This window comes from Corvus kubaryi, unplaced genomic scaffold, assembly GCF_017639235.1.
Source record: "Corvus kubaryi isolate FWS band 111438036 unplaced genomic scaffold, C.kubaryi_AGA036_p1.0 37393, whole genome shotgun sequence".
In the NCBI taxonomy this organism is placed as follows: Eukaryota; Metazoa; Chordata; class Aves; order Passeriformes; family Corvidae; genus Corvus; species Corvus kubaryi.
This window is the reverse complement of record NW_024581132.1, coordinates 110680-137477: the sequence shown is the minus strand read 5'-3', so window position 1 is coordinate 137477 and position 26798 is coordinate 110680. Positions and strand designations below refer to the sequence as shown.

Below are 26798 nucleotides of genomic sequence, written 5' to 3'. Positions count from 1 at the left end.
CCTGCCCTTGTGCTGGTATCTCCCCGACTACTTCCTTAGGCTGCACACACCTAAGGGTGTTTCTGGCAACTTTTGTCAGCTCTAGCACAGCACACGTGCTGGGGTGGGAGGGAAAGGCAGCCTGGCAGGACTAATTCTGCCTTGGAAGGAAGTAGTCACAGCTCCTGGAAGTAGTTACAGCCTCCTGGCAGGCGAGTCCCGACTGGTGATAAGATGTCACGGGCAACGGCTGGTTCTAATAAAGGAGAAGGGTATTGCAGCGCTCCTCCGTTGCGGATATTTTAAGGATGCCGTCTGTACTGCTCCAGCAGCTAGTTTGTTAGGACTCGTTATAGAACTTACCAATCCATAGGAATACAATTAACAGCAATAACCCGAGCCTTTGGGCAAAAGGGTGTATGTAAAAGAGAGTGTTTTCCTCCTGAGGTGCAGTGCCTGGATAGAGCTGTTGCTGTTCCTTGCATGAGGAACAAAATTAAAATGCGTCTGCCTTTTGCTCAGTTACTGCTTCAGAGGCAGCAAAACCAGGAGAGTGAGCCGGATTGTTTTTCCATTTAATCATCTGTGCAATTGCTAATTAAGTTCCTATTGCCGGAGCTTTATTAACGCTAAAGTTGTGAAAGGCAGGAAGAACACGGTTTGATTTTTTTTCCCAGCTGATGGCTGAATGTGAAGAACTGACCATTTGCAGAAAGCTGTTGTTCCAAAATCTGAAATTACTGAGAAGCACTTGAATGCTAGAGCATCATCTTCACACTGGCTTTTTGGTTTCTAACCCAAAGCCGTTCCTGCAGCCTAGTTGGCAGGCTGTCCTTGAGAACTTTATAATCCAATTAACATCCAGAGCAGTAATAAAGCATTTGAGCAAATGGAGGGAGTTTGTCTTTCAGTGACTTGCGACAGAGCGTTTGCAGCAAAGGCTGTGAAGCGCATGGTGCGCTCCTCTCAATGGTTCTGTGGATTGCTGGGCAGTGGGAAGAGAGCTGCCAGCCCCTCCAGGAGGTACTGCACCTGCTCTGGACAGCTCTGGCTGCTTTCCTGGAGGAAGGAGCCGTGCTGGGCTCTAGGCGGGTGTCCATCCCCCCTTGGGCACCTGTGGGTCACGGGGTGGTGCTGGCCACAGAAGCAGATGGCGCAGTAGATGTTTGGGGAAAGGTGGTGCCCGAGGACAAGGTAAGCTGAGCCACAGGGAGGTGAGGCAGAGCCTCTGGCAGGCGGCGGCAGGGCTGGGTTGGGCAGCCTCTCGCTGTGTTACGGAGCAGCACGTGGGGCGGGTGTGAGTAGCTGATTAAACATCTGAGCTTTCTTTCCCCCTCCCCACTTTTTGCAGCTCTCCATGAATTCCCCAATGACATCTTCACGAACGAGGACAGGAGACATGGAGCTGTGGTCCTGCACGTCCTCTGTGTAAGTGTTGTGACTTTGCCTTTCTTCTCCTGCTGGCGTGGACAGGGCCTGGTGTGCTCCAGAGTTCTGATTGAAGTTATTTTCTCTTTGGTGCATTTTCATCTCCTGTGTGGACTGTGAGGTCAGGAGTGTGATAGTTTTTGTTCTTGGGATCTTCTGATAAAAGGGAGTCAATAATGGGAGGATGGTTTAAACTTGTCTCCTGCTTTCATTTCTTCTGTAGACACCGTTAACATGTCAGGCCGTAGGAAGGAGGAAGTTGTCTCTGAAAATGGAACGGTTTGGCATCTTTAGAATGAAAACTAAATGTCAGAGAGCTAAAAGATGCAAGATTTCTGCAAGCAGTAACTCTGGAACACTCAGCAATGTATGGGATAATATTATTGACATAGAAATATCCATGGGGTTACATGGATTGGAAAGTTTGCTTTATCAGCTCTACACGTTACATTAGAGGCATTCTTAAGCAGCCAAGAAAATGCCCACTTCTAATGAGTGTTTAAAAGCTTTTAATAATTTTTAGTCAGCTTAAATGAGCAGTCACCATTAGCTGTGAGAAGTGATTCATGATTTCTTTCTGAGTATAAATTAGATTGTATTGTGTATTTTAATGTGAGCCCTCTGTGTTAGGATTTTATTTTGGCTAAATGGCTGCAAAAATTTGTTGAATAACGTTGCTATTGACTGTGCCTGGCAAGTTCAAGAATCCCAAGTTTCCATGGGAACATTGAGCTTTGAGATGTTTTGGAAACTGAGCACTGGGCCCGAGCTGGATTTTTTATCACCTGCAAGAATGCTCCTTAAAATTCGTGCGTGAATTCGGTTCTGAATGCACTGAATGCGCCTTTAACGTGTATCAAAACGGAGTCTGGAGGACTGAACTGTCCACTTCAGAATAAAAGGAAAAATCTGTTTTTAATGAGAAGTGGAAAAGCAACCACTGTCCCAGCAGAAATGTACTCAGCTTCTTCTCTTCTAACAAGGCAGCTCCCTCGATCCGTCAGTGCCCCATCATTCTCCATAGCAGTTTTGTGGACTTAGGAAGATTTACTGGCCACTCTTTGTCTCGTGGTCCCTGAGGTGCAGGACCTGGCCAGATTCAGCCCCTCGAGCACTGGGGTAGCTGGGGACAATCTCTTGCCAAAGAAGAAAGTGATACTCAGAGAAAACAGACAACTGTCAGCATTTAGCACCCTGCCTCTAGTCTGGGTTGGAAGGGGTGGTCTTTGTACGGGGGTGATGAGCCTCCAGTTCTGTTTTGTACCTCCTGGAAATAGCTGCCAAACGTGTGATGAAATCAGAGCATAAGTAGAAATGCACTTTTTGGGGAAAAAAGGATACAGACGCAGTTTCATTTTCTCCACCGAGGTTTTCCTCATGGGTTTGAGGAAACTGGGCTGTAAAAGGGGCTCTGTAATCGTAGGGAGAACAATGCAGTGATGATTAGAGGTCATCATCGTGCTTCTCATGTTAGTGACCTCCCCTTAAACAGTTTCTGTTCATTTCAGTAAAAATGTTGTTCTTTCTCCCCTGCCCCTTTGCCCATACTTTCATGTTTATTTCTGAAAGACATCAAGGCAAAGCTGGTTTACCAGAAGAAACGGGACAAAAGCTATCACTGGGACCTTGGGGGAGTGCAGGAGGCTTCCCAGGGCATCTTCTCCCCATTGTTTAATAAGAGGGAAAAGAGACCCCAGCAAATCTTCACAGTGGGGCTGTGTGAATTACTGAACACGATCTGATGCTTCACAGAGATGAAAGTTAATCCCTAGACACTTGAAAAATCTAGGAAAAAATGGGCAGTTCAGCAACAGTTTTAGGCCTGAACTGAAAATACTTTGGTTTGAAGAAAAAGTGGGCCACTGAGGGCCTATTACAGGTTGGAGTCACAGTGTTTAATTTCTCCTGGATACTTTTTCAGAGCTCATCAGCTGACTGCTTCACTGCCGTTCATTATCTCCGTGTCCCCTCGGAGAAGAGGCTGAGCTGCTACAGACAGTAACCGCCCACTAAGTCACCGGTTTGGGATGTTCAATTTGGAGGGTCCAGGGTCTGCATTTTAAGTCTGGTGCCGTTCCTGCAGCCTGGGAGCTCCCCAGCACCTGAGGGCTTCTTTTTGCAATCTTAACATTGCCGTTTGTAGAATCATAGACTGGGCTGGATTGGAAGGAACCTTAAACGTTACCCAGTTCCAACTCCCCTGCCATGGGCAGGGACGCCTTCCACTGTCCCAGGTTGCTCCAAGCCCCGTCCAACCTGGCCTTGGATGCTTTCAGGGATCCAGGGGCAGCCACAGGTTCTCTCAGCAGCCTGTGCCAGGGCCTCAGCACTCTCACAGGGAAGAATTTCTTCCTAATACCCAATCTACCCTTGCCCTCTGTCAGCGTGAGGCCATTCCCCCTTGTCCTGTCATTCCAGGCCCTTGTCAAAGTCCCTCTGCAGCTCTCTTGCAGTCCCTGTGGGTACTGGAAGGCTGTGTAGTTGTTCTCTTAGCCTTTTCCTGGTTTCCAGTTTGTTCCAGCTGATGTTCCCGCGTGGACCTTCAGCCCTGCCGTGCTCAGGGATGTTGGCACCCATTACCCCCTCGAGACGGGAGGGAAATGGCTTTGCTGAGAAATTCCCAAGGTTTTGGCTGACAGCTGAGAATGGGGGGTTTGGGCCTCTGCAATATCCCGGCGTTTCTGACGGCACAGCGTTGCTTCCCCTTTTCCCAGCTTTCTCCAGCAAATCTGGAGTGTGGTACTGGGATATGTTGGGTTGCCAGCACGAGGAGCCTGTGCATAGTCAGAGTTGAGCCTGTCCCTGGGCAGAGCTGGGCCCTCCATGCTGAGCAGGGTGGAGGAGCAGTGTCTGTGCTCAGCCATCCCTCCTGCTCCTGGCTGGCCACTGCTTCCTGTAGCCATGGGAACGGGGGCTCTGACAGGCACCTGCCTCCCTCCTGTGAAGCGCTCGGGAAATGTAGGTCGCCCTGGACAGATCCTGTCTCTGTCTATTTCTGCATCGGGTCAATGCCCAGACACATCTCATTTCTGCAGCACAGAGCTGTCTCCTCGCGGGGCGATTTCTCCAGTGCCCTGGCCATCCGTGCTGATACTGTGTGAGCACTGCCGGGCACATGGTGGTACGCAGGCTGCTGGCCAGTGCAAACCCGGGCTCTGTGGCTTCCTGCTTTGCTTGGGGTTGTTTAATTTCCCTGCAACAATGGAGTTTCAGGTGGGTTTGTAATGCAGGCAGAGTTGAGGAAAGCCCCATGCTTGGTTAACGTGGTTTCAGGGGTGGCCCCTTGCTGGTCCTACTCTCCCCCCAGGGCAGGGGGTCTGTGGGGCAGCAGCAGGGACAGTCACCTCGGCCTTTCCCAGCCCCCGGGAAGAAGGCAGGGCTGTGGGGATGGTTGCTCCTGCAGCGTTATGCTCTCTTGTGAAAAGCTTCTTTAGCTCAGTAAAGCAAGTCTAAGTTCGAGTATGAAGACTGCCACGGGAAGCTCAAAGGACTGCTGGACAAAGATAAAAAATGGCAATTTCTGTCCTGTGCAGTGGAGCAGGTATTTTGAGTAAGATACTTAATCGCCTTTGATGCATGTTTGTTTGTTAGAATCATCATTTTAAAATCGGTCCTAATGTAGTACTTAATCTGGCATTTATAATCCTTTTATGCAGGGCCATTGCATTTTCCTAATTTTTTAATGCCCTTCGGGGGAGGAGGACTGAATGTCTTTTAAGTGTGTTGCCTGGCTAAAGACTCCCACATCATCACTTGGAGTGATGCTGGGGCTGAGACTCGTTTTGTGTGTTGTGTCCTCCACATTGTGCTCTGCTGCCATTGCACAGGCTGTGCTCTGTGTCCCCCAATCACTTCCTTTATTCCCAGTGGCAGCTTCAGGTGGAGCAGGCTTCAGTCCGTGCTGCCCTGCTCCTTCCCGGAGCTGCTGCTGCTCCCACGGTGCCTGCGAGGACAGGGGGGGGTGTGTGCTGACGGAAAAATCCGTGGGACTCCGTGGTGGAGTCTCAGGATGACTTCGGTGGGAGACGATACCTCCTCATCGGCTGCTGAGTGTCTCAGCCGTGTGCTGTTGGCCTTCTCCTCACGGGATGTGCTGTGCAGACTGGCCTCCCTGATGCTGCTGCCTTCCTCCCTCTTGCATAAAATAGCCCCCACTGGTCACCGGTCTCTTTCCGAGTCTGGCTTGACATTAAATTAAATGTTTTGGTTGTGTTCCTGCTGGCCCAAACTCTAAATATTGCTTTGTTTTGCCTGTTTAAAAAGCAAACAAACAAGAAAAACCCCACCAAAAAAACCCCAAAGAACTTCCAAGGAAGTAACAGTTACTGCCTCCATGTGTTCACTGACTGTGGGTAGTTTCCAGTGGTTTAGTGTGTGAACAAGGCTGGGGTTTAGCCAGATACTCCTTAGATTCTGACGCTTTACACTTCATTGCACTCCAGCCACTTGAATAAAATTAGGGAAGACTCACAGCCAAAACCAGCTTTGCAACAAGGTCGTTACAGTAAATGCTGGAGCGTACAGGTCAGCGCGGGCTCAGCCTGGTCGGTGCTCTCAGCCTGTTGTTAGCAATCATCCTGAGGAGTGCAGGAGGTTTGGCTCTGTGCTTCCAGCTCCTGCAGCGGGGTGCCAGTCCCCACTGCTCCGGGGGGATGAGCAGGAGCCTGGCAGGGGCGGGCAGTTCCTTCCCATTTGTTTTTCCCTTCCTTACTCATTTCAGTGCCCTTGTTGCCTTTCGTCTTGTACCTGATCCTACTAATGAGAAGGCATGAGTGGACAAGAGCAAATTCCCTTGTCACCCTTGAAGGTTGTTGTTGCGCCGTCTAAAAACCAGGACACCGTGAGATTCCACTTTAATACCTGCCCATGGGTGCTGGGAGGTGGAGATGCTTTGGCAGTCCTGCATGCGCTGGAAGCAGTACAAACCCTCTCCTGGGATCATTTGAATGTGCATATAAAAATTCAGAGGAGGAATTTTCTAAACTGAGAAACTGGTGGGCGTCGTGCCCCTGGTGCCTCTGGTGAGCACTGCGGGGCTCGGCTTGGTCTGAGGGCACCCACAGATGGTGCAGTGCACGTGTGCCGCGGGTGGGGGCAGCTGGGGTGAGCTGGTTGGGCTCTGGGACACGTGTTGCTGTGGTGGCTGTCTCCCCTCAGCCCCCCTTTCCGTGCCTGCCTCCAGGAGGTGCAGGAAGAAATGCCAGCAGCCCTGTGCTCCGTGGGTGTGGATCGTGTCAAACGGAGAGGACACGCTCACTTTGCAGGGATGATGCTGATGGACAGATTAGCGTTCTTGAGAGGCATTACTGTGTGTTTGGGCAGGACAGCGAGGGCACGACCCACTGCAGATTAATATGATTAGCAGATCAAAAATCCAGGCTGAAGTTAGGCAGCCACTGTCCCTTGTATTTCAGTGGAATTTGGCCACATAGCTCTCTGGGACCGCTTCTGATCCTTGTTCCTTTGATGCACAATGCCTGCCAGCCACTTGCTTCCTTTATCTCTGTTCATACAGTTGGTATTGTTGTCAGCAGCTAGTGCTCCCTTTGCAGGATCAGGTTCTTTGCTGCGCCCGACAGAGTTGGAGATCTGGAATTTTGCTTACTCTTGTGGTCCTCGGGGCTGTTTTGTAGCGTAAGATTTTCAAAAAGCCTGAGTTACACTTACTGTGTTTATGAGGAGGGACAAAGGAGCAGAGAAGCTGTCCAAGTGGCATTCTAGCACCTGTTCCTCAAGATTGTGTCAAGTTCATTGGTTGTGAGGAAATTCCCATCTCTAATCCTGAAAAAAAATACACTTGAATTATTTTTGAGCTCAAAAGGCTTTCGTGGCTGAGATGCACAGTAATTACTGGCTTTTTGCAGCAAAGTTGTAATTCTGGCAAGTTAGAATCGGTGGTTTTGATGTGGTTGGGGGATTTAGACCTGTTTCTGGAAAATCAAAACAAGAACAAAAACCTGGAGGCCATTTTTATTGCTGCTTTCTCTCCAGAAAATAAATACTCCGGTCTCCTCCGCATCACCTGAGCCTCTGCAGGACTTCAACCACAATCAAAGCCAGAGGATCTGTTGGTGACGTGCTTGTAACTGGGATTCCCTAGGATTAAGACACTGTTTTTCTACAAATATTGGCCACTTCTCTCAGCTGTGGTTACTTACCGGAGCTGCACTGCTTGTAGAAGTAACTCTGTGCTGGTACTTGGCAGGTGTCCCCAAAAAGGCGGAGCTGTCTCTGAACCTTCTAGCAAGGCCGCTCCGCTTGGACAGGGCTGGTTTGCGCACGGCTGCTGCAGCACGCCGTGTCCCAGGCGGGTGCTGAGACCAACCTCTCTCTCTGCACGCCCAGAATTTGGGCACCTCTGTGGCTGTGTGTGCTGCGGCAGGAACCTGCCAAAGGGAGGGAGTGAGAGCCGGGATGGAGGGCAGAGCTCTGGCAGCACGTGTGGGCAGGTCGTTCCCGGCTGCTGCGGGATGCGGTGCTGGGAGCACCACAGAGCCCGGCGCTGCCCGGCTGGTGGGTCCCCAGAGAGTGCAGTCCTGCTTCTCTCCCCCTTCCCTGCTGCCCCTTGGCTTTAGAGCTTTGCTGGGCTCTGCAGGGCCGCTCTGCTCCCCGCAGCGTGTCCTGCCCTTGCTCCTCTGCCTCTCCGCATTCCCAGCTCCGTTCCTTTCCTGCAGGCCTGTTTGTGTGAGCGGGTGCAGGAGCAGCCTGTGCGGCCTCGGGGCTGTGCTCTGCCGGTACCTGGCATGCTTTTCCCCTGGTCTTCCCCTATGCCAATGGGTGTTTTCCTGTCCGGTGGCAGTCTGTGTGTTGAGGTGGGGAGTGAGATCCTTCCTTCCCTGGGGGCACTGTGGGCCAGGTTACGCTCCAGAGCTTTGCTGCGTGGATGTGAGCCACACTGTGCCCTTTGCCTCTCGGGGCAGAGATCAGGCCCCCAGCACATTCTGTTTAACAGTACAGAAACATGGGTTAAATGCTTCTTGCGTGAAATTAAAGAGCTGGTTGGCTCGGTGTCCTTTCGAATCTTGAGTTCCCCCTTGGTTTCATTTGTTCCTATGTGAAGTTCAGCAGGATGTACCACTGGGACCCAGGTGACATGGTGGGGCGCTTCAGTGGAAGAAAACAAGCTCCTTTCCCCTTTGTCAGAACACTGGATTTCACAAATTACCCCTCCAGGGTTTAGATTTTCACAGAAGACAATTATTAAAACACCTTGCACTGCACAACGGGGAGAAAAAAAAGAAGGCAAAAATACTTCAATGTGGATTAGCAATGTCCAGAGAATTTAAAAAAAAAACCCAAAAAACCCAGAAAAACCCCAGTCTTTACAGTGAAGATAAAATGTTGGCAGCTTTTGATAGTTTGTAAGAACTTTTGGATAAATACTTCCTGGTCTTTCAGTTAAATCCCAGACAGCTCTATGAATTCATCTCAACGAGAGCATTTTATTTTCTTGACGAGTCTATGCCAAATCAACCCTGAGTTGTGTTGGGATGCTGCTGTTCAGTTCTGTGTGACGGTCTCCAGACTCAGCCTTTTCTCTTCTCCACTGCAGGCCGTGTACATGTTCTACGCGCTGGCAATTGTCTGCGATGACTTCTTCGTCCCTTCGCTGGAAAAGATCTGCGAAGTAAGTGTTAGATGTTCCTTCCTCGTGTGCTGCTTCCACAGCAGTTCTGGGGAGCCTCAGGGTGTGGTGATGGTGCATTTACTGTTGTCCTGCAGTGTTGCTCGTGCTGCTTGTCTCGTTGCTCAACATGATGTGTGTGCGTTGACTCAGCCCCCTGTCCTCCCTCGCAGGACAGGCTCTCCAGGTGCTCTGAGTGTTCACACTGTGGTGGTTGCTGTTACCTCTCGTTTGTGTGCCTTTGCAGATGTTTCTTCAGAAACACCAGGCCCTAGCCTTAGCTGACACAAATGGAAATCTGGTGATTTACCCCAGTAGAGATCGCGGATCTTGTACCTTGCCCTCCAAGTCATGTCTGTCATACCTTCTGTTGTGTGGGCGTAAGTTGTAAAGCAGCAGGGACAGCTAGGTCGGCTGTAAAGAAGCTTGCGAATGCTTCCAGCATTTGCAAGGGACTCTGTTTCTCTGGGAAGGTTGGGATGCCTAAATTTTAGAAGACAAGGAGTACATTGCAGCCTAAATCATCTCAGGCAGCTACAGAGCGAACACAGAGCGCGTGCCCAGAGTTACTGCGAGCCATATCTGCTGTCAGTTCCAGGCAGTGAAATCTTTGTGGGTGGAAAGTATGGTTTGGTCTTGGCGGTGAGAGGTCTGTGTCAGTTGTAGGAGACGCCTGCCCCTGTGCCTGGGGATGATGTCACCCATCAGGGCGTGGGCTGTGCTGGCCCTGGGAGAGGTGTGGAAGTTGGCAGGACAGGTCATTTGTGCTGACAGCTCTGATGGAAGCCATCTCTAAACTAACCTGATGTTTGTAGTTCAGCACCCTGCTCTGTGGGCCTTCTTTGCATCATCAAGGAAAAAAGTCCCCAGGAGATTCCACTGTTTTGGTGCTTAAGTATGGTGGTAACTGAAGGGTAACAACACGAGGCAGGAACTTCTGGCCTGCAAAGTTGCTGCACCCTCTGGGGCTGAATCTGGAGACCCCCCCACCGCGAGGTTCAGGAGAGGGAACATTGGTGCGGATGTGGGGACAGGAGATGCCGGGGACGTAGACATGCTGAGCTCTTTAACCTCCCCTCTCCCAGGCGAGTGAACCTCACTGGGAAATGTGGCTCTAGAAGCTGGCTCAGGTGAGTGCCTGTAGATAAACAAAACCTGAGCTGAGTGAGCAGTGTCCAGGACAGGCTTGTGTTTTGGGATGCTGTTAATACGCCCAAGGGCAAGCCAGCCACCCAGAGGGAGGCAGGGAGACAGGAGATGGAGGGAGATTGTTGTTTCTCTTGACTGAGCACTGATGGTTAAATACCGCCCATGAGTGTGTTTTGATTGAGCCTCACTCATGGCCCAGAGGCCTGACCTGGGTCTGTGGAGCACTGGCTCCTGTTACAGTTCCGCCAGGGGCTCTGAGTGGCTGTGGACAAGCTCCATCGCTTCCCTGAACCTCTGTTTCCTGCACTGCTCAGTGGAAACGTTATCCTTGACTGTGTTTACAAATGACAATAGGAAGCACTGGGCATAGTGTTAACAGTTCCTAATTTCACTGGTGGTAAACTTCATAGTCACAAGCAGGGGACTCGCAGGCTGCAGAGGTCCCTCTTTCACGGTCATTAACTCTTCTGCACATGCAGGATTTGTGTGTCTCTACCTGCCCCAGAAGTTGGTTAAACAAGTGCCAGCCTTACGGTGCCATTTGTTCTTCCCACAAATTCTCGGATGTGCTTGAGTTTGTACATACATCTGATGCCTAAAAAGCAGACACCCTCCCTTGTGTGATTTGCTGCAGTATTTGCAAGCCCCTGGGCCCTAGAAGGCAGTTTTTGCTTGCCCAGATCTTTGCTTTTTTTGGTTATTTGTTGTCTTCTCACAACAATTCCTCATGTGCCCTAGTGGTTCTGAGCCATTCTGTTATCCAACACCACCGGTAAGATGACAGTAACAATTTTCATTCAGCCGTGTGTAAAAGAGAAAGCTCAGCGATTGAACACCAGATCTGGAGTACTTGTATTGGGAAGTTACTGTCCAGGAAAAAGGTGCTGTGTCATTGGAGATTATCAAAATGGGTGATAGAAACGGATCAGACCTGAACTGTTCTATTGCTCCTGCTTGACTCTCTCCCAGAAAGGTGTGGTCAGCGGATAGAGTTACCCTCCCTTAGGGGCCGGGAATATCTGTCGTGGAATCTTCAGAAAAGGCTGCTGTGAGGACTTCTGCACTCTTGTCTCTGTGCAAAGGTGCTTTGGCAAGGATGAAGCAGCAGAGGAGCCCTGAAGTGTTGCAGGGGAACGGGGACAGAGGGAGGTTTCCTGTGTCCTGACAGGCTGGTGGGGGCTGCCTCAAAAGCCAGCGCTGCCAGGGACACTTCCAACCACCCTGGGCTGCCTTCCCCATGCTCCTGGCTGCCTCTCCTGTGCTCCCACAGTGGCAGCTGCTGCCTTGGTGTAATAACAGCCGAGGAGTGGTGGCCGTGTGGCAGGAGCCGGTTGTTGCTCCACTTCAACAGGGGAGGGTGCCTTGTGGCATCTGCTGAGCAGCAGCCGGTGCAGATGGAGCAGTGGGAGTGCAGACAACATAGAGGGTGTAATTAACCAAGGAAATCTTTGGAAGCAGCATGTGCTGATGAAGTTTGCATAGAACAGTGGGTGCTTTCCCTTCCAGAAGCCCCCGTATTTTAGACAGTCCCTGGGTACTGCTGAGGGACAGGTACAGGAGGTTAAGTGATGTAGCCCAGGAGAAAGGGGGGTGAGGAGAGGGTAAATGTCCAAGGCGCAAGTAGTACCAGGGGAGGTGGCTGGGGGTGCACCAAGCCTGAGCCCCAGCCCTGCCGTTTATGGGCCAAAGGGCAAGAGAGAAGGGGTGTGTGTGTTGCTGGGGTCGTGGAGCAGACAGACCCGTGAGTGGTGAAGCTGCCTTCCTGTTGTGTGGAGTGCTGACCTTCCCCTCCTCTCTAGAGGTGTCACTGGCATAACCTGCCCTTTCTGCCAGGCTGTGCTGACTTCAGTAGCCAGTGCCCGTGGTGGCTTTTCCCCTACACTTGACCTTTGTTTACGCTAAACTTTACAGGTATCCGCTCTCAGCAGGCAGTTTAACGTTGGGAGTGGGATTCCTTCAGCTGCTCAGTGTGGTAATCAGTGACTCTGTGCTTCTCTGCAGCGCTTGCATCTTAGTGAAGATGTGGCTGGGGCGACTTTCATGGCAGCAGGAAGCTCCGCTCCCGAGCTGTTCACATCTGTCATAGGTAAGGAGCCTGCTGCTGCTGCTTCCCAAAACCTGCACGTTTCCCTGGCTGTTTTCAGAGCTGAAATGGGATTGCTGCATGCCTGCAAGGTTTCTTATAATCCTTCCTGGGCACACATGGGACGGACTGTGGGGAGTCCTCACCAGGTGAAGTGACTCTGAGAGAGCCATTATCTCACAGCAGGGCTTGGATGTGACCCTGCCGAGCCAGGACCAGTGAGCACCTCACTGTAGCTGCCCATTAGCCAGGCTGCACCTACAGCCTTATCCTCTCCTGTCTGCTTTCCTACCCGATCTGCCACGCCAGCTCCAGGGCACACTGGGAAAGAATTTCCTCCAGCCTCCTGGGTTGGTACCCTGACACACTGTTCATGTCCTCAGCAGCAGGTTCTCTGCCATCTCCTCCCCTCTGGTTAGTCTTCCAACACCACTTTTCCCTGGAAAAGCCAGAGTGGGGAGGAGAGGAGGATTTGAAGTGCTTTGTCACAGCAACAAGTTGGTCAGAGCATCACACTTCCAAAGTGACTCTCTGCTTATGGGAAGCGCAATGAAGGGATTCAGCATCCCTAAGTGTGCAAAACCCAGGAAACTCTCATGGTGCTCCCACAGCTGTGAGGGGAGGGGGGGCTGCAGGCAGCATTACAGAGTGATGCTGTAGCTAAGCACAAGGGTGAAGTGTTCCTGCAGTTTGACTCACCCACATCTCTGTTGGCAGGGGATCATCAGGGCAGCAGCTGGGAGGGCACAGAGGGCTCTCCATCACCAAGCAGAATTAGTTCTCAGCTCAGATACTCTCTCTAGACACTTGTCTCTCAGTCACGGCTGCCAGATGCAGAGCACGAGTTAATTCGTGCAAAGCTGTGTGCTCTGCGGAGAGGTCTGATTACACAAGCAGAGCCGTAACGTTTGGGAACTTAAACTGGACCAAGTTGGGGTTGTCTTTCATTTAAGGGTAGTGCAGGATGATAATAAAACCAGGTTCCTTCAGGCGACTTAGAGAAGCCCAGCTGGTCATCAGATCATTTTCCTGCTGTGGTGTAACCCGGGTCACTTGGTGAGTGCTTCTGTGTTTCTGAGGAAAAGATGAAGTTGGAAAAAATATGTAAACTGCAGGTAAATACTGTTGGAACCTTAAAAGCAAGTGGTGAATTTGAACAGACTGACACCAGCTAGCAGGTAGACGGAGTGTTATTTTTAGGCTGGCTTACTAAGGAAAGGGTTTTGTGCAGCACCGTGATGCGTGTGTCCGTCGGTTCATCTCCCTCACCATTATCCTCATTGGCCAATTTTAACCAAATTTGACAGAAGAGCTCTGAAAAAAGCTTGTAACTTAGCCCCATAACTCATCCTGAGAGGCATCACTCAGCTTGTGAGTAGCTGTGATGGCCAGACAGCTCTGAACCGTCTCTGGCTTCTGCTGAAGCTTCATCCCTCCTGAAACCTCTTGGGGTGGGGATATGGGAAGGAGTAGAGCACTGGCCAAGGAATGTCTTATGGGAGACAGTTTCCTGCAGGTTTATGTCCAGCCAGCTGCTCTCACGAGCTTGCAGTGTTCTGTGGTGTGTACTGCTGTAATGTCAGGTCACAAGACCAGGAAGTTAGTAACTTAGATGGGTCTGAGGTACTTGGTTCCCATCATACAACCCATCCAGGTCCCCTCAGAAAGCAAGTCTCTGCAGTTTGCACCATGAAATGTGAGAAAAAGTGGCAGAACTGGTACCTGCCTTTAGATTCATTAGTGGGGTGTGAGGTCTGCAATTTTATGCGAAAATACAATCTGCTCTTTCCCATTTACACGGCTTCTCTTGAACGTATTTTTCAGGTGTTTTTATCACAAAAGGAGATGTAGGCGTTGGAACCATCGTGGGCTCGGCTGTATTCAACATCCTCTGTATTATTGGAGTGTGTGGGCTTTTTGCAGGACAGGTGAGAGCTTTTAATGAGTCCTTACAGTTCTTGCTTTGCCCTGTGCCTTGGTTGTACTGCAAAATCAGATGCCAGGTTCACAACCTTGCCACAGATTTCTCTGGTTTCGTTGTTTTTAATAGGGCCCGGCGCTGTTCCTCCTGCTTTTTTGAAATGAAAAGCAGAGCAGCAAACGTCAGCTCGGGTGTTTTGAGGTGCCCAAGGTGTGTGGGTGGGCAGAGGAATAAAACGCTGGTTGTTTGCTCCCAGTGTAGTTTGTGACTGTTCTCCAGCGTGTCAAACCGCTTACGACAACACAAGCTATTCATCTGAAATTAAAGTAATTAGGTTGTAAGATCTGAGCTGCTGTCTGAATTGCAGACATGATTGACTGTATAATTAAACACCTGAATCTGCATTTACCTTCGCACTTGCCAACGTGCCAGGTATTTTTACAATCTCATAAACATTCTTTGACGTGTTACCGTGCAGACTTACTTGTAAAGAGGAGAAGCGGGGTCATGTTCCCAACACAGGGCAGTGGAAGAAGAACTGAGGAGAAGAGACCTGGGTCAGTCTGGGAAAGCATGCAGAGAGAGGGGGCTTTCCTTGTGATCCAGTTCTGTTTTCATTAGCCGTGAACTTCTACAGGCTGACAGGGAACATTTTCAGTGTGAGGGGGCCTTGGGATAAGGTCACAGCAGCGCCTTTTAACCAACCACGTGTCCTCATTTGCACGGAACATGCAGCTGGCAGCTGCAGATGCTCGATGTGTCAGTGGTTCTGCTGCAGCTCTGTACTATGAAAACCCAGTTAATTGAGGTAAATTTTTAATGACCGAAGCCTTCCCAAGGGCATGAGGCTGTGTTCCCCAGAGGTGTTCTCCTGTCATCAACAGGACTTCCTTCTCAGGCTGCTTTTTTCATGCAAATGAAGGTGATTAGCATGTGTCTAGCATGGTGGCAGAGGAGCCAGCTCTGATTTTTACTCTCCACAGTATTTGATTGCATGCCTCAAACCTGCTAAAAAAATGGCCACAAACCACAGCTTTTGGTGGAAAAGGCCTGCTAGAGTTTGGGGCTTGACAGAGAAGGTCAGTCTTCTCGAGAGGCCTTTTACAGGTGGGAGATCCTTGTTTCAGAAGGCTGCAACACAACCAAAATGCTCTTGTAAACGCCTTCAGCCTTCCAGCCGTGGTAGCTTTCAGAAGTTCAAGTCATCCTAAGCACAGTCTGCATGTCTCTTTCAAGCCAAGAGTTGAGATTTTGACTGCTTTGCCCCATCTTTGTTTTCCTTGACTCTGCTGGTGATTTGTGTGTGGTTTTGTCAAGTCACATAACCTCTGTTTGCTGCAGTTTAACCCTCACAGGGTGAGTGAGCACTGGAATGGCTGGCATCACCATGTGGAATTGTGATTTTAGTGAGCAAGTAAGAAATCTCAGTGTCAATAATTCCAATGTTTTAGATAAAACTCTGGATCAGTTCGTGCTTTTCATTGTTTCCCACTCCCAACTTTTCACCAGAAAGTCATTCCCTTTTAGTGGTGTGATTCATCATTTGTTTTGTGTTAGTATGAATAGTAATTGGTTCTATTACCAACAATGTCTCTACAGAGGCACTCACATAGGTGGTAAATTTGGTTGTTGGTGAGATTTCTGTCCTGCTGGGGACCTGCATCTCAGTATTTAGTTGCCAGGTGAGCCTGGGGGCTGGTTGTTGGTCAAAGCTGCTTGCTGTGCTCCAGGATGGGTTTTTTTGGGCTCAGACCTGTGGAGTGAGCAGCTGGAGCCCTCAGATTTTCAGATGTATTGCCCGTGGGCTGGGAATCCCAGAGCTCAGACCTGCAGGGGCCTTTTGCTGCGTTTCCAGCAGCACTCTTTTAGAAAGCCTTCTTTTGGTTTGGTTTTTCGGTTGTTTTTTGGTTTTGTGGTGTTTTTTTTTTTTTTTTTTTTGACTGGTAAGCAGTTGAATTGTAAAATATGGACCAGCTCTCTCCAGGATATGTTTTATTTTTAAATCAGGTTGTGGTTTGCATGTGCCTGTGTTGGATGTATTGTTCTTTGGCTTAAGAAAATACTGGGTTTGGTTACATGCACCTTGTTTAGAAAAAGAAACAGATGTGCAGCCCCAAAAAGCTGGTATGCATTTGCTTGAGCACCAGCCTTAATTGTTGATTCTTTCAAGCCTTTCACTGGCTGTACGTGCACACTTTTCAGAATAAATCAGAATAAGCGTCCCACTGCTGGAACAGGAGAAGGGAAGCGTGCCCACGCCTCTGTACAACACTGCACACCTAAAAAAGGCATTAAAAGAGCATTGTGAGGGTTGAAAGTCAAACGCTGAAAAGTTAGAAAATAGCAGTGTTAGGGCTCCCTGCGCACCCTTAATTTGCCCCCCCGGTGCGTGTGCATTGTTATCCAGGCTTTAATTGCGGGGTCCCTTGCCGGGTTCTCCACAGGCTCCCTGCCTCCCTCTGCACACAGAATGAACTTTGCTCACTTAATGAGCAGCTACTCAGGATTTTGTTTTCTCTTATTGTTCGCTCTGTGCCCTTCTGCCTTATTTACCAGGCTCTATTCAAGCCCTGTTCCAGAGGCAGAGTTATTAGTTTCCTCTTGAGTTTCTGCCGATCCCATCGCTATTGTAGCTGAGCAGTTGATGAGCAGTTAATTAAATTTCCCCAAAGCTCTGTGAGACGAAGCGATGTTTTAAAGATGGGGAAACAAAGCACAGAGAGATTAAATAAAAAAGAATAACTTGTTGTTTTAGGGGCCAATTAGAGCTGGCACAGGCCTGCTCTTTCCCCTGGTGCATAGCATTCTGTGGCATGCTCGCAGGTCCTGGCTCCAGGTGCTGCTCCCGTTGCTCCGCAGGGGTTTCCTTGCTGCGCTGGCCTTGGTTTGAGTGGCCATGTCAGTCTCCACACAGCCCAGCTCTCCTCGGGAGCATTCAGCCCCTTTAGCCATATGAGCCCCTCTTCTCCTCACTCCCACTCGTGGTACACCTTCCACAGGGCACCGCACAGAATGCTTCCGTCCTGAGCCCTGCCCTCATCCCTAGGGCTGTTCTTGTCCAGAACCAAGCAAGTGACTTAACTGCACCTCCTAACATTTAGTGGTTGCTTTTGCCAGTGGGGTGGTGTTCCTTCTAGTCACTCCCCCTCCATCTTTTGAGGCTGGGTAGAAAAGATTTCAGCAGATTCTTCCCCTGGGTCATGTATCCACCCATAGCTGTCTTTTGAGCATCCAGCTTTCTTCCAGTGGTCTTGATCCTTTCTCCTGTCCCCACTCCTCCGCTCTATGTCTCCTTGGCTGGACCTCTCCTGGCTAATGTTACCCATGCCAGGGAAGCACCTCTTGAGGTACAGGAGTCTGCTCTGCAGCCAGGGAAATCATATTTTCTGCTGTTTTCGTCTCCTCTAGAGATTTTGGGCTGGAGGGATTCAAAAGGTGACAGTGGATGCAGGCTGCCCGTGTGTTTGATGGCCAAATGAGAACCTTCCAGTAAAGGCTGGATTTTCTAAACCAGCATCCACACTCTGAAAATCAGAGCTTTCAAATATACCTTAAACTGGGCCTCTGCAGAAGCAGAACTTCTTCATGTCTGGTGTGTGTTGAGGTGTCTGACCAAGGCATGTTTGGACAGGGAGCTCAAGCTGTCCCTGCGGATGGTGAATGCAGGCCCTGTGCCTGTGGCAGTGAGCCTCAGAAGCTCTTCCTGCTTTCTTCTTGCAGCCTGTTGAAATATTCTGCATAGCACACACATCCAGGCAGTAGATGCAATTTTTAAGCTGTAGATGGTTTCTGTATATGGAAATACGTTAGGAGCTGTCCTCGTTCCCCCACCTGCCTGTGCAGTGCAGGTTGGATGTGTCTGCAGCTGTTTCCTCCTCTGTCCACACACCTGGGACACCAGCACGTCTCCCTGCAGGTAGGCAGCTGCTAAGGCACACAACCCAAATGTTTTTTAGCTGCTGTGTCTGCTTTGCTTCCTCCTGGCAAGGGGGGAACGAGGAGGTAATAGAACACTGAGGGAGAAGGAAACAGCAACAGATGCAGCCCTTCAGACAGCAGTCCAGCAGCATTCACGGGGACACGGGCTGGATAGCAGCGAGGAGGCTGCTGTCTGCGCTGTGACGGATTGTGTCAGGCTTTTTCCATACTTGCAAGCCAGCTGGGTATGGGGAGCTTGACCTTAGCCTGGGGTCCCCTCCAGGCCTTGGTCGCTCTGTCCTGTCTTCTCTCACGCTCATGTTTGTGCTTCACAAGCTCTCCCCTCCTTCCCCTGCCCTCTCACCGTCCTTGGCGGCAAGGACGCGGCATTCTCGGAAGCAGTCCTTGCTTAATTCAGCTCTCATTCAAGCCAGCACAAGCAGAGTTTGTTCAGTTTTGGACATTCCCCCATGGGGATTCGTCTTGTTTTTGCAGCTCTGCTGCTCTCTCCTCACCATCCTGTCCCACTCTGTCCTCTCCCAGCACTGACCCCCAGCCTTTTGCAGCGTTGCAGAGGAGGATGGAGGGTGAGAAGTGCCTAAGTGGGAGCAGTATAACCATGAGTTGCAAGTCACTCTGGCATTATCCCATAATTTTGAATGTGCGTGGCTTGACTTGTTAATTAGTATTTGACTGCTGTGTTTGTCAGCTGAGTCCAAGTTTCTCTATTTTACCTTTTCCCAGACATAGACAGGCTTCTCTGGGTGGAGCAGGGGACCAGGAGTGCTGGGTTGTGCCACAGATGTTCTTCCAGTTACTTGTTCTGTCAAGGGTTCAGGTTGGTGGTGAGGCATTGTTCCTCAGTATACTGGAGCAGAAAAGGGCTGTCTGTCTGACCTGCCTCCTTCTGTTCCGGTGGGATTCTTTTACCTCAGAAAGTAAACTAAATTCAGCGGGCTCTCCTCTGTCCAGGTCACAGAACACTTGTGCCAGTCGAGGCACCTCTCGGAGTTATCAGCTGCTGTGGGTTAATCTGTGGAAAACAGGCCTGAGAAATAGTGTTAGGCATATTGACGAGGACGCTAAACGGAGTTTAATAACCTGGTAGAACGTTTTCTAATGAAGCAACTGGGACTTCTGTAATCTTTTTTACCCCACTTCTGCCATTCAGCCAGCTTGCATGCCTCTTAATCTTTTAAGCTTCAATTTTACTCGCAACTCAGACTGCAGTCGTTACCGACTTTCAGTTTTATGATTGCATTCATGAGCTCTTTTATTTTCTTCTCCTCAACTGTGGAGGAGTTTTAAAAGGGAAGAGTTGGAATGCTGTTGCTTTTTTCTTCGTTGGTCTGTGACCATCGGTGGAAAACTTGTAAAACTCTTGGGAAGCAGTTTAAGGAGAACTTAATGCCAGCTGCTGGGACTGTTCACTGTTCTCACAGCCCAAGGCACATTGGGGTTTGGTGCTGGCCTGATCTTTCACTGACGGGCTGTGTGGCAGACATGGGACAGACTAATAAGTCAGACTGAAGCAGTGCCAGAAGCCAAGGCTGTGGTCCTGGGTACGTACCTAGAGCTGCTGGCGTGGCCGTGCTGTGTGAAAGCCCAGGTACAGGGAAAGCAGAGGGAGGATGCTGGCAGTGCCATTCTCGCTGTCCTGTGGAACATCAGGCGGTCTGTAAGGTGCTGAGACTGCAGCCGGGGCAGAGAGGTGTGGATGGAGTTTCAGGATAGAGAGGCACCCTTAATTCAGAGATGCATGCTGCCCAACGCAATCAGAAGAGTTGCAAATGGATTCCTAACAGCATCAAACCAAGGCCACTTCCTAATTGCCACAAAACACCATCACCATTTGAGGTTAAGTTGTCTCTGTCAAAACTTACACACAGATCAATACTGTGGATGTGCCATTTGTAGGATTTTTTTCTCAGATCGTTTATAGTGTAAAAGCAAGGGAAATCACAAAATCTGTTTTTCACTTCCGACAAGGACTGGCCAGTCTGGAGAGACTGGGAGATGTTTACTCTGTGCACGCCTTCCTGTCTACAGCTGTCCTTGAATTCTGCTGTGGATCCTGTGGTCCAGCAGAGGCCTTGGGGTCCTGCTGCTTCAGCTCTGTGGGAATCTGAGCTAAAGAGACACGCTGGTCCAAATAACTCATGGATGATTATGACTACCAGTTGAGCAGGGAAATATTTTTGGCTTTGTACTGAGGTTTGGAGAGTGTCCACTGTTTCCATTCTGAGAATGTCACAGAGACAGATTGCTGCGGCAGTGATGAAAATATCAAGAGAGGCTTAAAAAAGCAGACATTCTTGGGGAAGTAATGAGAATAGATGGAGCTGGTGCTCAGTGTACGGACTGGGAGCCAGAGTGACAACTGAGCTTTGCAGGGAATGGCAAGCCAGAGGTAAAATTAGGGGGCTGGTAATTGGAAGGAGGCTTTCATCACAGCAGCTCCCTTAGATCGCGGCTGCTTTAACTGTCTGAGAGAGACGGGTATTTTAAGTCCCAGATTGTTCTTTGGCCTGACCCTTGCTCGTATTTGGTGCTTTGCTGAAGCTGGGAGTGGTGGTCAGTATTGGTCAAAGCCTCAAGCAAGCCCTAATGCTGCATCGTGGGACCCTGGCGTCTTTGGCCAAGATTATGGTCTGGAGACTGAGCTGGATACTCATAGTGTCCTGGGATATTCAGACATGACCATGGGGTATAGAGGGAGTGTCGCTTGGTCCAGGACATCCTGCTGTTAGTTAGCTGTTAGTCCCAGCACGGGGGCCTCTGGCCAATGCTGGCTGCCTGCTGGCTTTCCTGGGGCTCTGCACAGGCAGCAGTGGCTTTCTGTGCGGGAATCCGTCTAAAATATCTGCTGTGGCAGAACAGTTCAGAGGGGGGGGGTGGGACCAGGATTCCTACTGTGCTGGGAGATGGTGCCTCTGAGATCCTGTTGGACCTGCTTGGCTGATTCTCTGTCTGAATTACGGATGTGTCAAAGTGCCAGCAGGAACCCACCACCCTCCAAACCACACAAAGTCCTGCGTGTGTCTCCCAGGAAAGGTGCAGAGGCTCTGCAATGGCTTCTTGCTGACAGCCACAGATGGATCTGCGCCTAATTTAATGTAAAGATCAATACAAGTAAGGCACTGTCACACTCTCACATTAATCTGTGATGCTTCACTGATACCATGAGCAATGAGAGTGAGCAGGCAGGTGGCCGGGTCCTTGGAATTACCTGAGCTGAGCAAGGAGTTCTTAAAATAATCAGCTGCAAAGTTTAAAGGCAGAGCTTGTGCCCCGTCAAGGGAAACAGAAGCCCTGAGAGACTGGTCTCTCTCAGGGCTGTCCTGAAATATCAGGCCCTGACAGGTTCTCCAAAGGCAGTCAGGGATGTTTGGCTTTTCAGGGTTCGTAAGGCAGTGTGAGCCCAGCAGGCAGTCTTTAAACAAGTCCTGACTGTGCTTCTCCTGGTGTTACGTTTGGGGAGGTGAGGGAGCGGGACCCACACAGCACTGAGCGGTGTCCCCACAGCGCCTGGGAGCTGTGCAGGGGCTGCGTCTGGGTGGGTGAGTGGCACAACGCGTGCGTGTCCTGGGGCTCCTCCTGTCCTCGCCCTCTTCAGCGTGGCTCAGATCCTTCAGCTGATGGGCCCTGCTGTGGCCCATCTCTGAGCAGACGTGGCACTCGGGGACATGGGCTGGCAGTTGCCTTGCTGGCGTTGCTGGGGGGACAGTTGGGCTCGGTGAGCTTTGAAGGGCTTTTCCTACCTAAACAGTTCTGTGATTCTTCAGATCACTGCTGGCTTTTGTCTTCCCATCCTCTTCAGAGATGAGAGCTGATACCTGAGGTAGAGCACTTTTTATTTTTGTGTCATTCTAAATGCATAAGACGTGGATTAACTGCAAGCTATGGCCAGCCTGATTCCCAGAAAATCTATCCCAGACCTCCACCTGAGTTCACTGCTTCCTGTAACAGTGGCCAACAGTTGGTTGTTTCTCTTGCTTTGGCATGAGATCCTGCTATGTTATCACGGGGCTGATTTGAAATTGCGTTGAGGGTTTGCTGAACAGTAGTGTCAGGAGCACAGCCCCTTCTGGAGGGGACCCCAGCAGGCTTCAAAGGGCCCCTCCTGGGCTCCGAGGGCAGCTCCTGCAAACCAGGAGCAGCGTGTGAGGAGGTTCCACCGCACACCTGGCTGCAGCTGATCCAGCTGGCACAGTGCGCTGCTGGCCGGCTCTCATGGGCCAGGGCCTTGCAAGGGATGGCGGTGAGCAGCAGCTTTGTCAGGCAGCACAGACGAGAGCTCGAAAGCCAGATCCCAGCATCTGCTAGGGTGGTGTGAGAGCTTCCCTAATCACTTCTGTGCAGTCCACATCAAAGAGGGACGGGATGAGGTCTGACCTGGATTCTCGGCTTCTGGATGCCTTTTGATGGTGGTGGATTCACTGCTGGCACATCTCTGTTGACCTCCGTGGGCTCTTTAGGCTAATCGCCACAGGGATTGTCTTTAATCTTTTGACACCCTCATCCAAGCATTCCTGCCTCTCCACATTAGCAAATTAAGTTATTAGCTCTTAATACCTAAAAATCTAGACCTTCTGTGCCAGAGGGTAACAGAAAAACAAGATTAGGGAGATTGCTTCCAAAGCCTAGCATTTCCTAGCAGTGTTAGTAGCTGATCACAGCTCGAGAATGTCAAGCAAAGAACAGGCCATGAGATGAGGAAAACGCCCGAAACAATTCAGAGTGAAGAAGATCCCTGAAGAACATGGATGTGATTACATGCTTACCCCAGAAGTTTAGCAGCCAGAATACTCAGGAGTGCACACACCTCTGGACTCCTGCAGCAGGAGCACAGACATCCTTGCCAAGGGAGCAGCAGCCCTGTTCTGCCACATGTGCTTCATCTCGGGCCCATTGCCACCATGGGGCACAGCAGGCCATAAAAGACAGCCAGCTGGATGGCCTCTGGTGATGGACATCTCCTGGGCAGGAGAAGAGCTTCTACGCTGCTAGGAGCAGAGAAACAATTTGGAAGAGCAGAAGAGAGAAGGGTCAGTTTTACAGAGGATAAATGGCGAAGTCCTAGGACGAGGCATGGGGCATATTGCCCCATGGGTGGTCAACTTCAGTGCTGCAGCCAGCAGATGCCAGTGTCTGATCTTGGGGGATTTTCCCTTTGGTAGCTGATCTCCACATGTACTAGATGGAGGTGATTGTGTGTGCTGCATGGGGCCACAGCTTCAGGAGTCGCAAAGCTCAGAAATCAAGCTAGAACTGAGAAGAATCTTGATTTTTCTGCTCACCAGCCTTTCAGAAAGGGAAGGAAGCATTCTGAGTAGTAAATGTTACATGTAGGAGTTTGCAGGATGAAGGTTTACTGATGACAAACCAGGTATCTATGACGGGTGAGTTTACCCCTAGGAGAATGATGCTGTGGCATGCAGGGGAGCAGGCTCTGTGTGTGTCTTGTGTGGACCCATCTGGGGATGCTCTCATTCAAGCCTTGACTTCAGACCTCTTCCTTTCAGCTCAGGGGAACGGGGTTCAGTCCCCACTGAGTGGTCAAGGGACAGCCAAGGGGCACTTGTCTGGGGTTTGGATTTCAGGCACTCACTTCAAATGGCAGAAACGTCACCTGACTGACAGGTCAGTGGTTCTACAGCTGCCTCCTTACGCTCAGCTCCCACAGGACCACTCGCTGCTGGCTTACAGTATGACAGTATTGCTGATTTAAAACTCGACTTTGGTCATGTTTTGACCCAAGATGATTGCTTCCCTGATTTCTTTTTCGTGTTGCTGATCTGTAGTTTAAGTGGTTTCCGGTGTTTTAAGATTTATGTGGAGTCCTTGGTGGCTGCAAGGCACAAGGCCCTCAGGACCTCGGTAGTTCTACCTCAGGACACAGTTCTGACCAGCAGGCTGAGCGCTGCCATTGCCCTTGGTGCTCACAAGTTCCTTTCACCCTCGGTGCACGGTTGCCTTACGTGCACGGCTTCCCTATATCACATGGACCAAATGGTTCAGAAACTTCAGCTGGGTGACTTGGGCCCTAAAGACATCTGAAATTGAATTGCCCCACAGTTACTGCATCAGGGAGACCTACTCAGATGTCTGTGAAATGTGAGCAGACTGCCAGGCATGAGCATGTTCCCTTCAATCCGATCTGGAATCAGCACAAGAGTCCCTGTGATTCCCACAGGATCTTGGTCTGTCAGTTCTGTGCAGCACGCCCCTGCTACAGAGCTGCATTTAAGCATCTGGATCATAATGTGCTCATTCAGGTGTCTGAGGAAAATTCCTTGGGAAAACATTATCCTGCACCTTCAAGATCATTGTACAATATCAAAGAACGGGAGGAAGACTACCTTGACGCCTTGCAGCTGCGGGCACCTTGCTTTCACAGCTGCGCTGCGCTGTGCTGCATGGTGGCACCCCTTAGCCCAGGGACAGAGGTTATGAGACAGAGCCTGTTCCTGTGGGGGCTGTCGTTTGCTTCAGAAATGTGACTTCTGTGTCCAGAGCTGAAGTTTACAGCTGTAAGATCCCCAGCATCTGTGCTGAGGAAAGTGCAGAGGGCCTTGTGCAGCATCCTGAAAGCTGAGTGGAATAATGTCTAATTGTTCTGTAAACTCTCTTTCAGAATTTGCTCAGTCAGAATGAAGGGGCACACTTCATTCTCATAAGATGTGAGACTTAATTGAGGGTCTCTGGATAGAATTATGAACCCAGCTCCATGTTTCTACATTTGGAAATTTCCCTCAGAAGGCATCTCCATTTGTCTATCTCTGTGTGCCTAGAAATGTAGTGTCAGTTGGTGTAGCTCTGGTTTGACCCAAGGGCTTTAAAGGCCTGCTTTTTTATTTCAGGTAGGAGTTTCTAACACGTAAATGGTTGCATAAAGAGACTTTGCACTGGGCATAAATTACACCCATTTTAAAAAAAGCCATACTGCTAAGAGACTGGAGGGGTTTTTTAAGTATAATGGTCAGTATCTTTTTACAGCATTTGTTTTGCTCGCAGTTTTGGAAAATTCCAATATAGTAAGAGTTAATACGAAGAGAAATTTGGGAAATTATTTTTGCTAACACTGAAATAGAACTGAAAATGAAGTTACTGTTCATGTGACCAAATTCATGCACAAGCATGACTGGAGGGTATGGTCAGAATACTCATGTGTATGTTCAGATCCAAATCAGTGTAAATGAACCATCTCCCATCTTCCTCCTTCAGCTTTACACTTTTGAAGGATGTGACCCAGAGTGCTTGAAATGCATTCCAGAAATGGCAAATACTGAGGGAACTTCCTAGAGCTGCAGAAAATAGAATCATACTGAAGATGTTACCACCACATGACTGCTTTTAATCTGCCCTTTTGAATACTGTTCATGAATTAACACGTTCACTGGTATTTTTTCTTCTAAGATCTGAATTGCAGGCTCATGCAGCCTGCAGTGAGAATTCTTCCTCATTTCTGTGGCTTTGGAAGGTGTCGGGTGACATGAACTGCACAGTAATCCCTTTTTTATTCTCCGTATAAAAAAAAATTCCTGGTTTTTGTTCGTAACACTTTGCTGGAGTGTTGACTTGAGTGTTTGTCCCAGAAGCTGCATAGATGCACACAGAGCTGCAGTAACACTCATCAGTGTGGTCGTGCTGGTAAAGCCTGAGCCCCTTCCTGTAAAGCAGCAGCCCTCATAGACTCCTTGGGGACACACAGCCCGATGTGGGGGACAGCTGAGTCCACTGGTACTTTGGATGGGGCCATTCCTGTCTCCCCAGCAGCTGTTCATTCCCCTGGCAGCTGCAGAAGGTGTTTCCTGTCTTGGGCCTCCTCCTCGAGTCCCAGCACGTGGGGGGACAGCTCCCACAGAGCGACAGGCTGAACCTGGGCACAACGCTGGCGTTCTGGCGAGAGCCTAGCTGACATCCTCTCTCTGCCTCTTTTCCCAGGTTGTTGCACTGTCGTCGTGGAGTCTCTTGAGAGATTCAATCTACTACACACTGTCTGTTGTTGCACTCATCGTGGTAAGTTTTTGAAGGTTCCTCATCTGCGGGAGCCCATGTCTACTGCCACCTGTAAAGGGAACCTGCCATGGAATCACAATCTTGTAGCTAAGATCCCACCTCCAACACTCATGGGGATTTCTGCTTGTGGAAAACTGCTTGTGGTCTCCCTGCTTCTGCTGGGAAGCTTGGCCCGAGGGCAGGAGATGGAGGAGTGTCCAGAGAGCCCAGAGGGATAGCTGGGGTGGGGTGTGGTGGCCCGGTGTAGACACGGAGTGCAGAGCTGAACCCAAGTCCTGAGCCCCTGGGCAGCCCTGCAGTGGATGCATGGATCGGGGTGCTCTCCTGGCAGTGACCTTCATGACTTCCTAAAAAACATGTAACTAACCTCTAAGGAGGCAGCACTTGTGCCCAGAGGAGAGAGGTCTTGAACAGCTCCTGCAAAACACTAAGGTTAGTTTTTCCACACGTAATAGGGGCAGTGCGTGCTAACAGAAAGTCCTCAAAGACTACACTTTCAGCAGTTCTTAGTGCTGGGACTATCCCAGTGTTCATCAGGTTCATCAAGAAAACGCTCCAAATCTCTCAGAATTGGGCTATTCAGTGGAAAAATGTGTGCACAAGTTTTAGCTAAAGACACTGCTATCAGTTTAGCATTACCTTTGCAACCAATGCTGAACAACGCCAGGAAATGT

General features: G+C 50.0%; 1 protein-coding gene across 2 annotated transcripts in view; it reads left to right on the top strand.

Annotated features, from left to right (window-relative positions):
* Positions 1-26798, top strand: part of SLC24A3 (solute carrier family 24 member 3) — a 98294-nt gene that overhangs the window by 36642 nt on the left and 34854 nt on the right. For both annotated transcript variants that reach the window (XM_042038895.1, XM_042038894.1), the window contains exons 2-6: positions 1331-1407; positions 8960-9034; positions 12182-12266; positions 14088-14191; positions 26050-26124. In XM_042038895.1, the coding sequence (XP_041894829.1) occupies positions 1331-1407; positions 8960-9034; positions 12182-12266; positions 14088-14191; positions 26050-26124 (416 nt within the window). The remainder of the gene's footprint in view (positions 1-1330; positions 1408-8959; positions 9035-12181; positions 12267-14087; positions 14192-26049; positions 26125-26798) is intronic.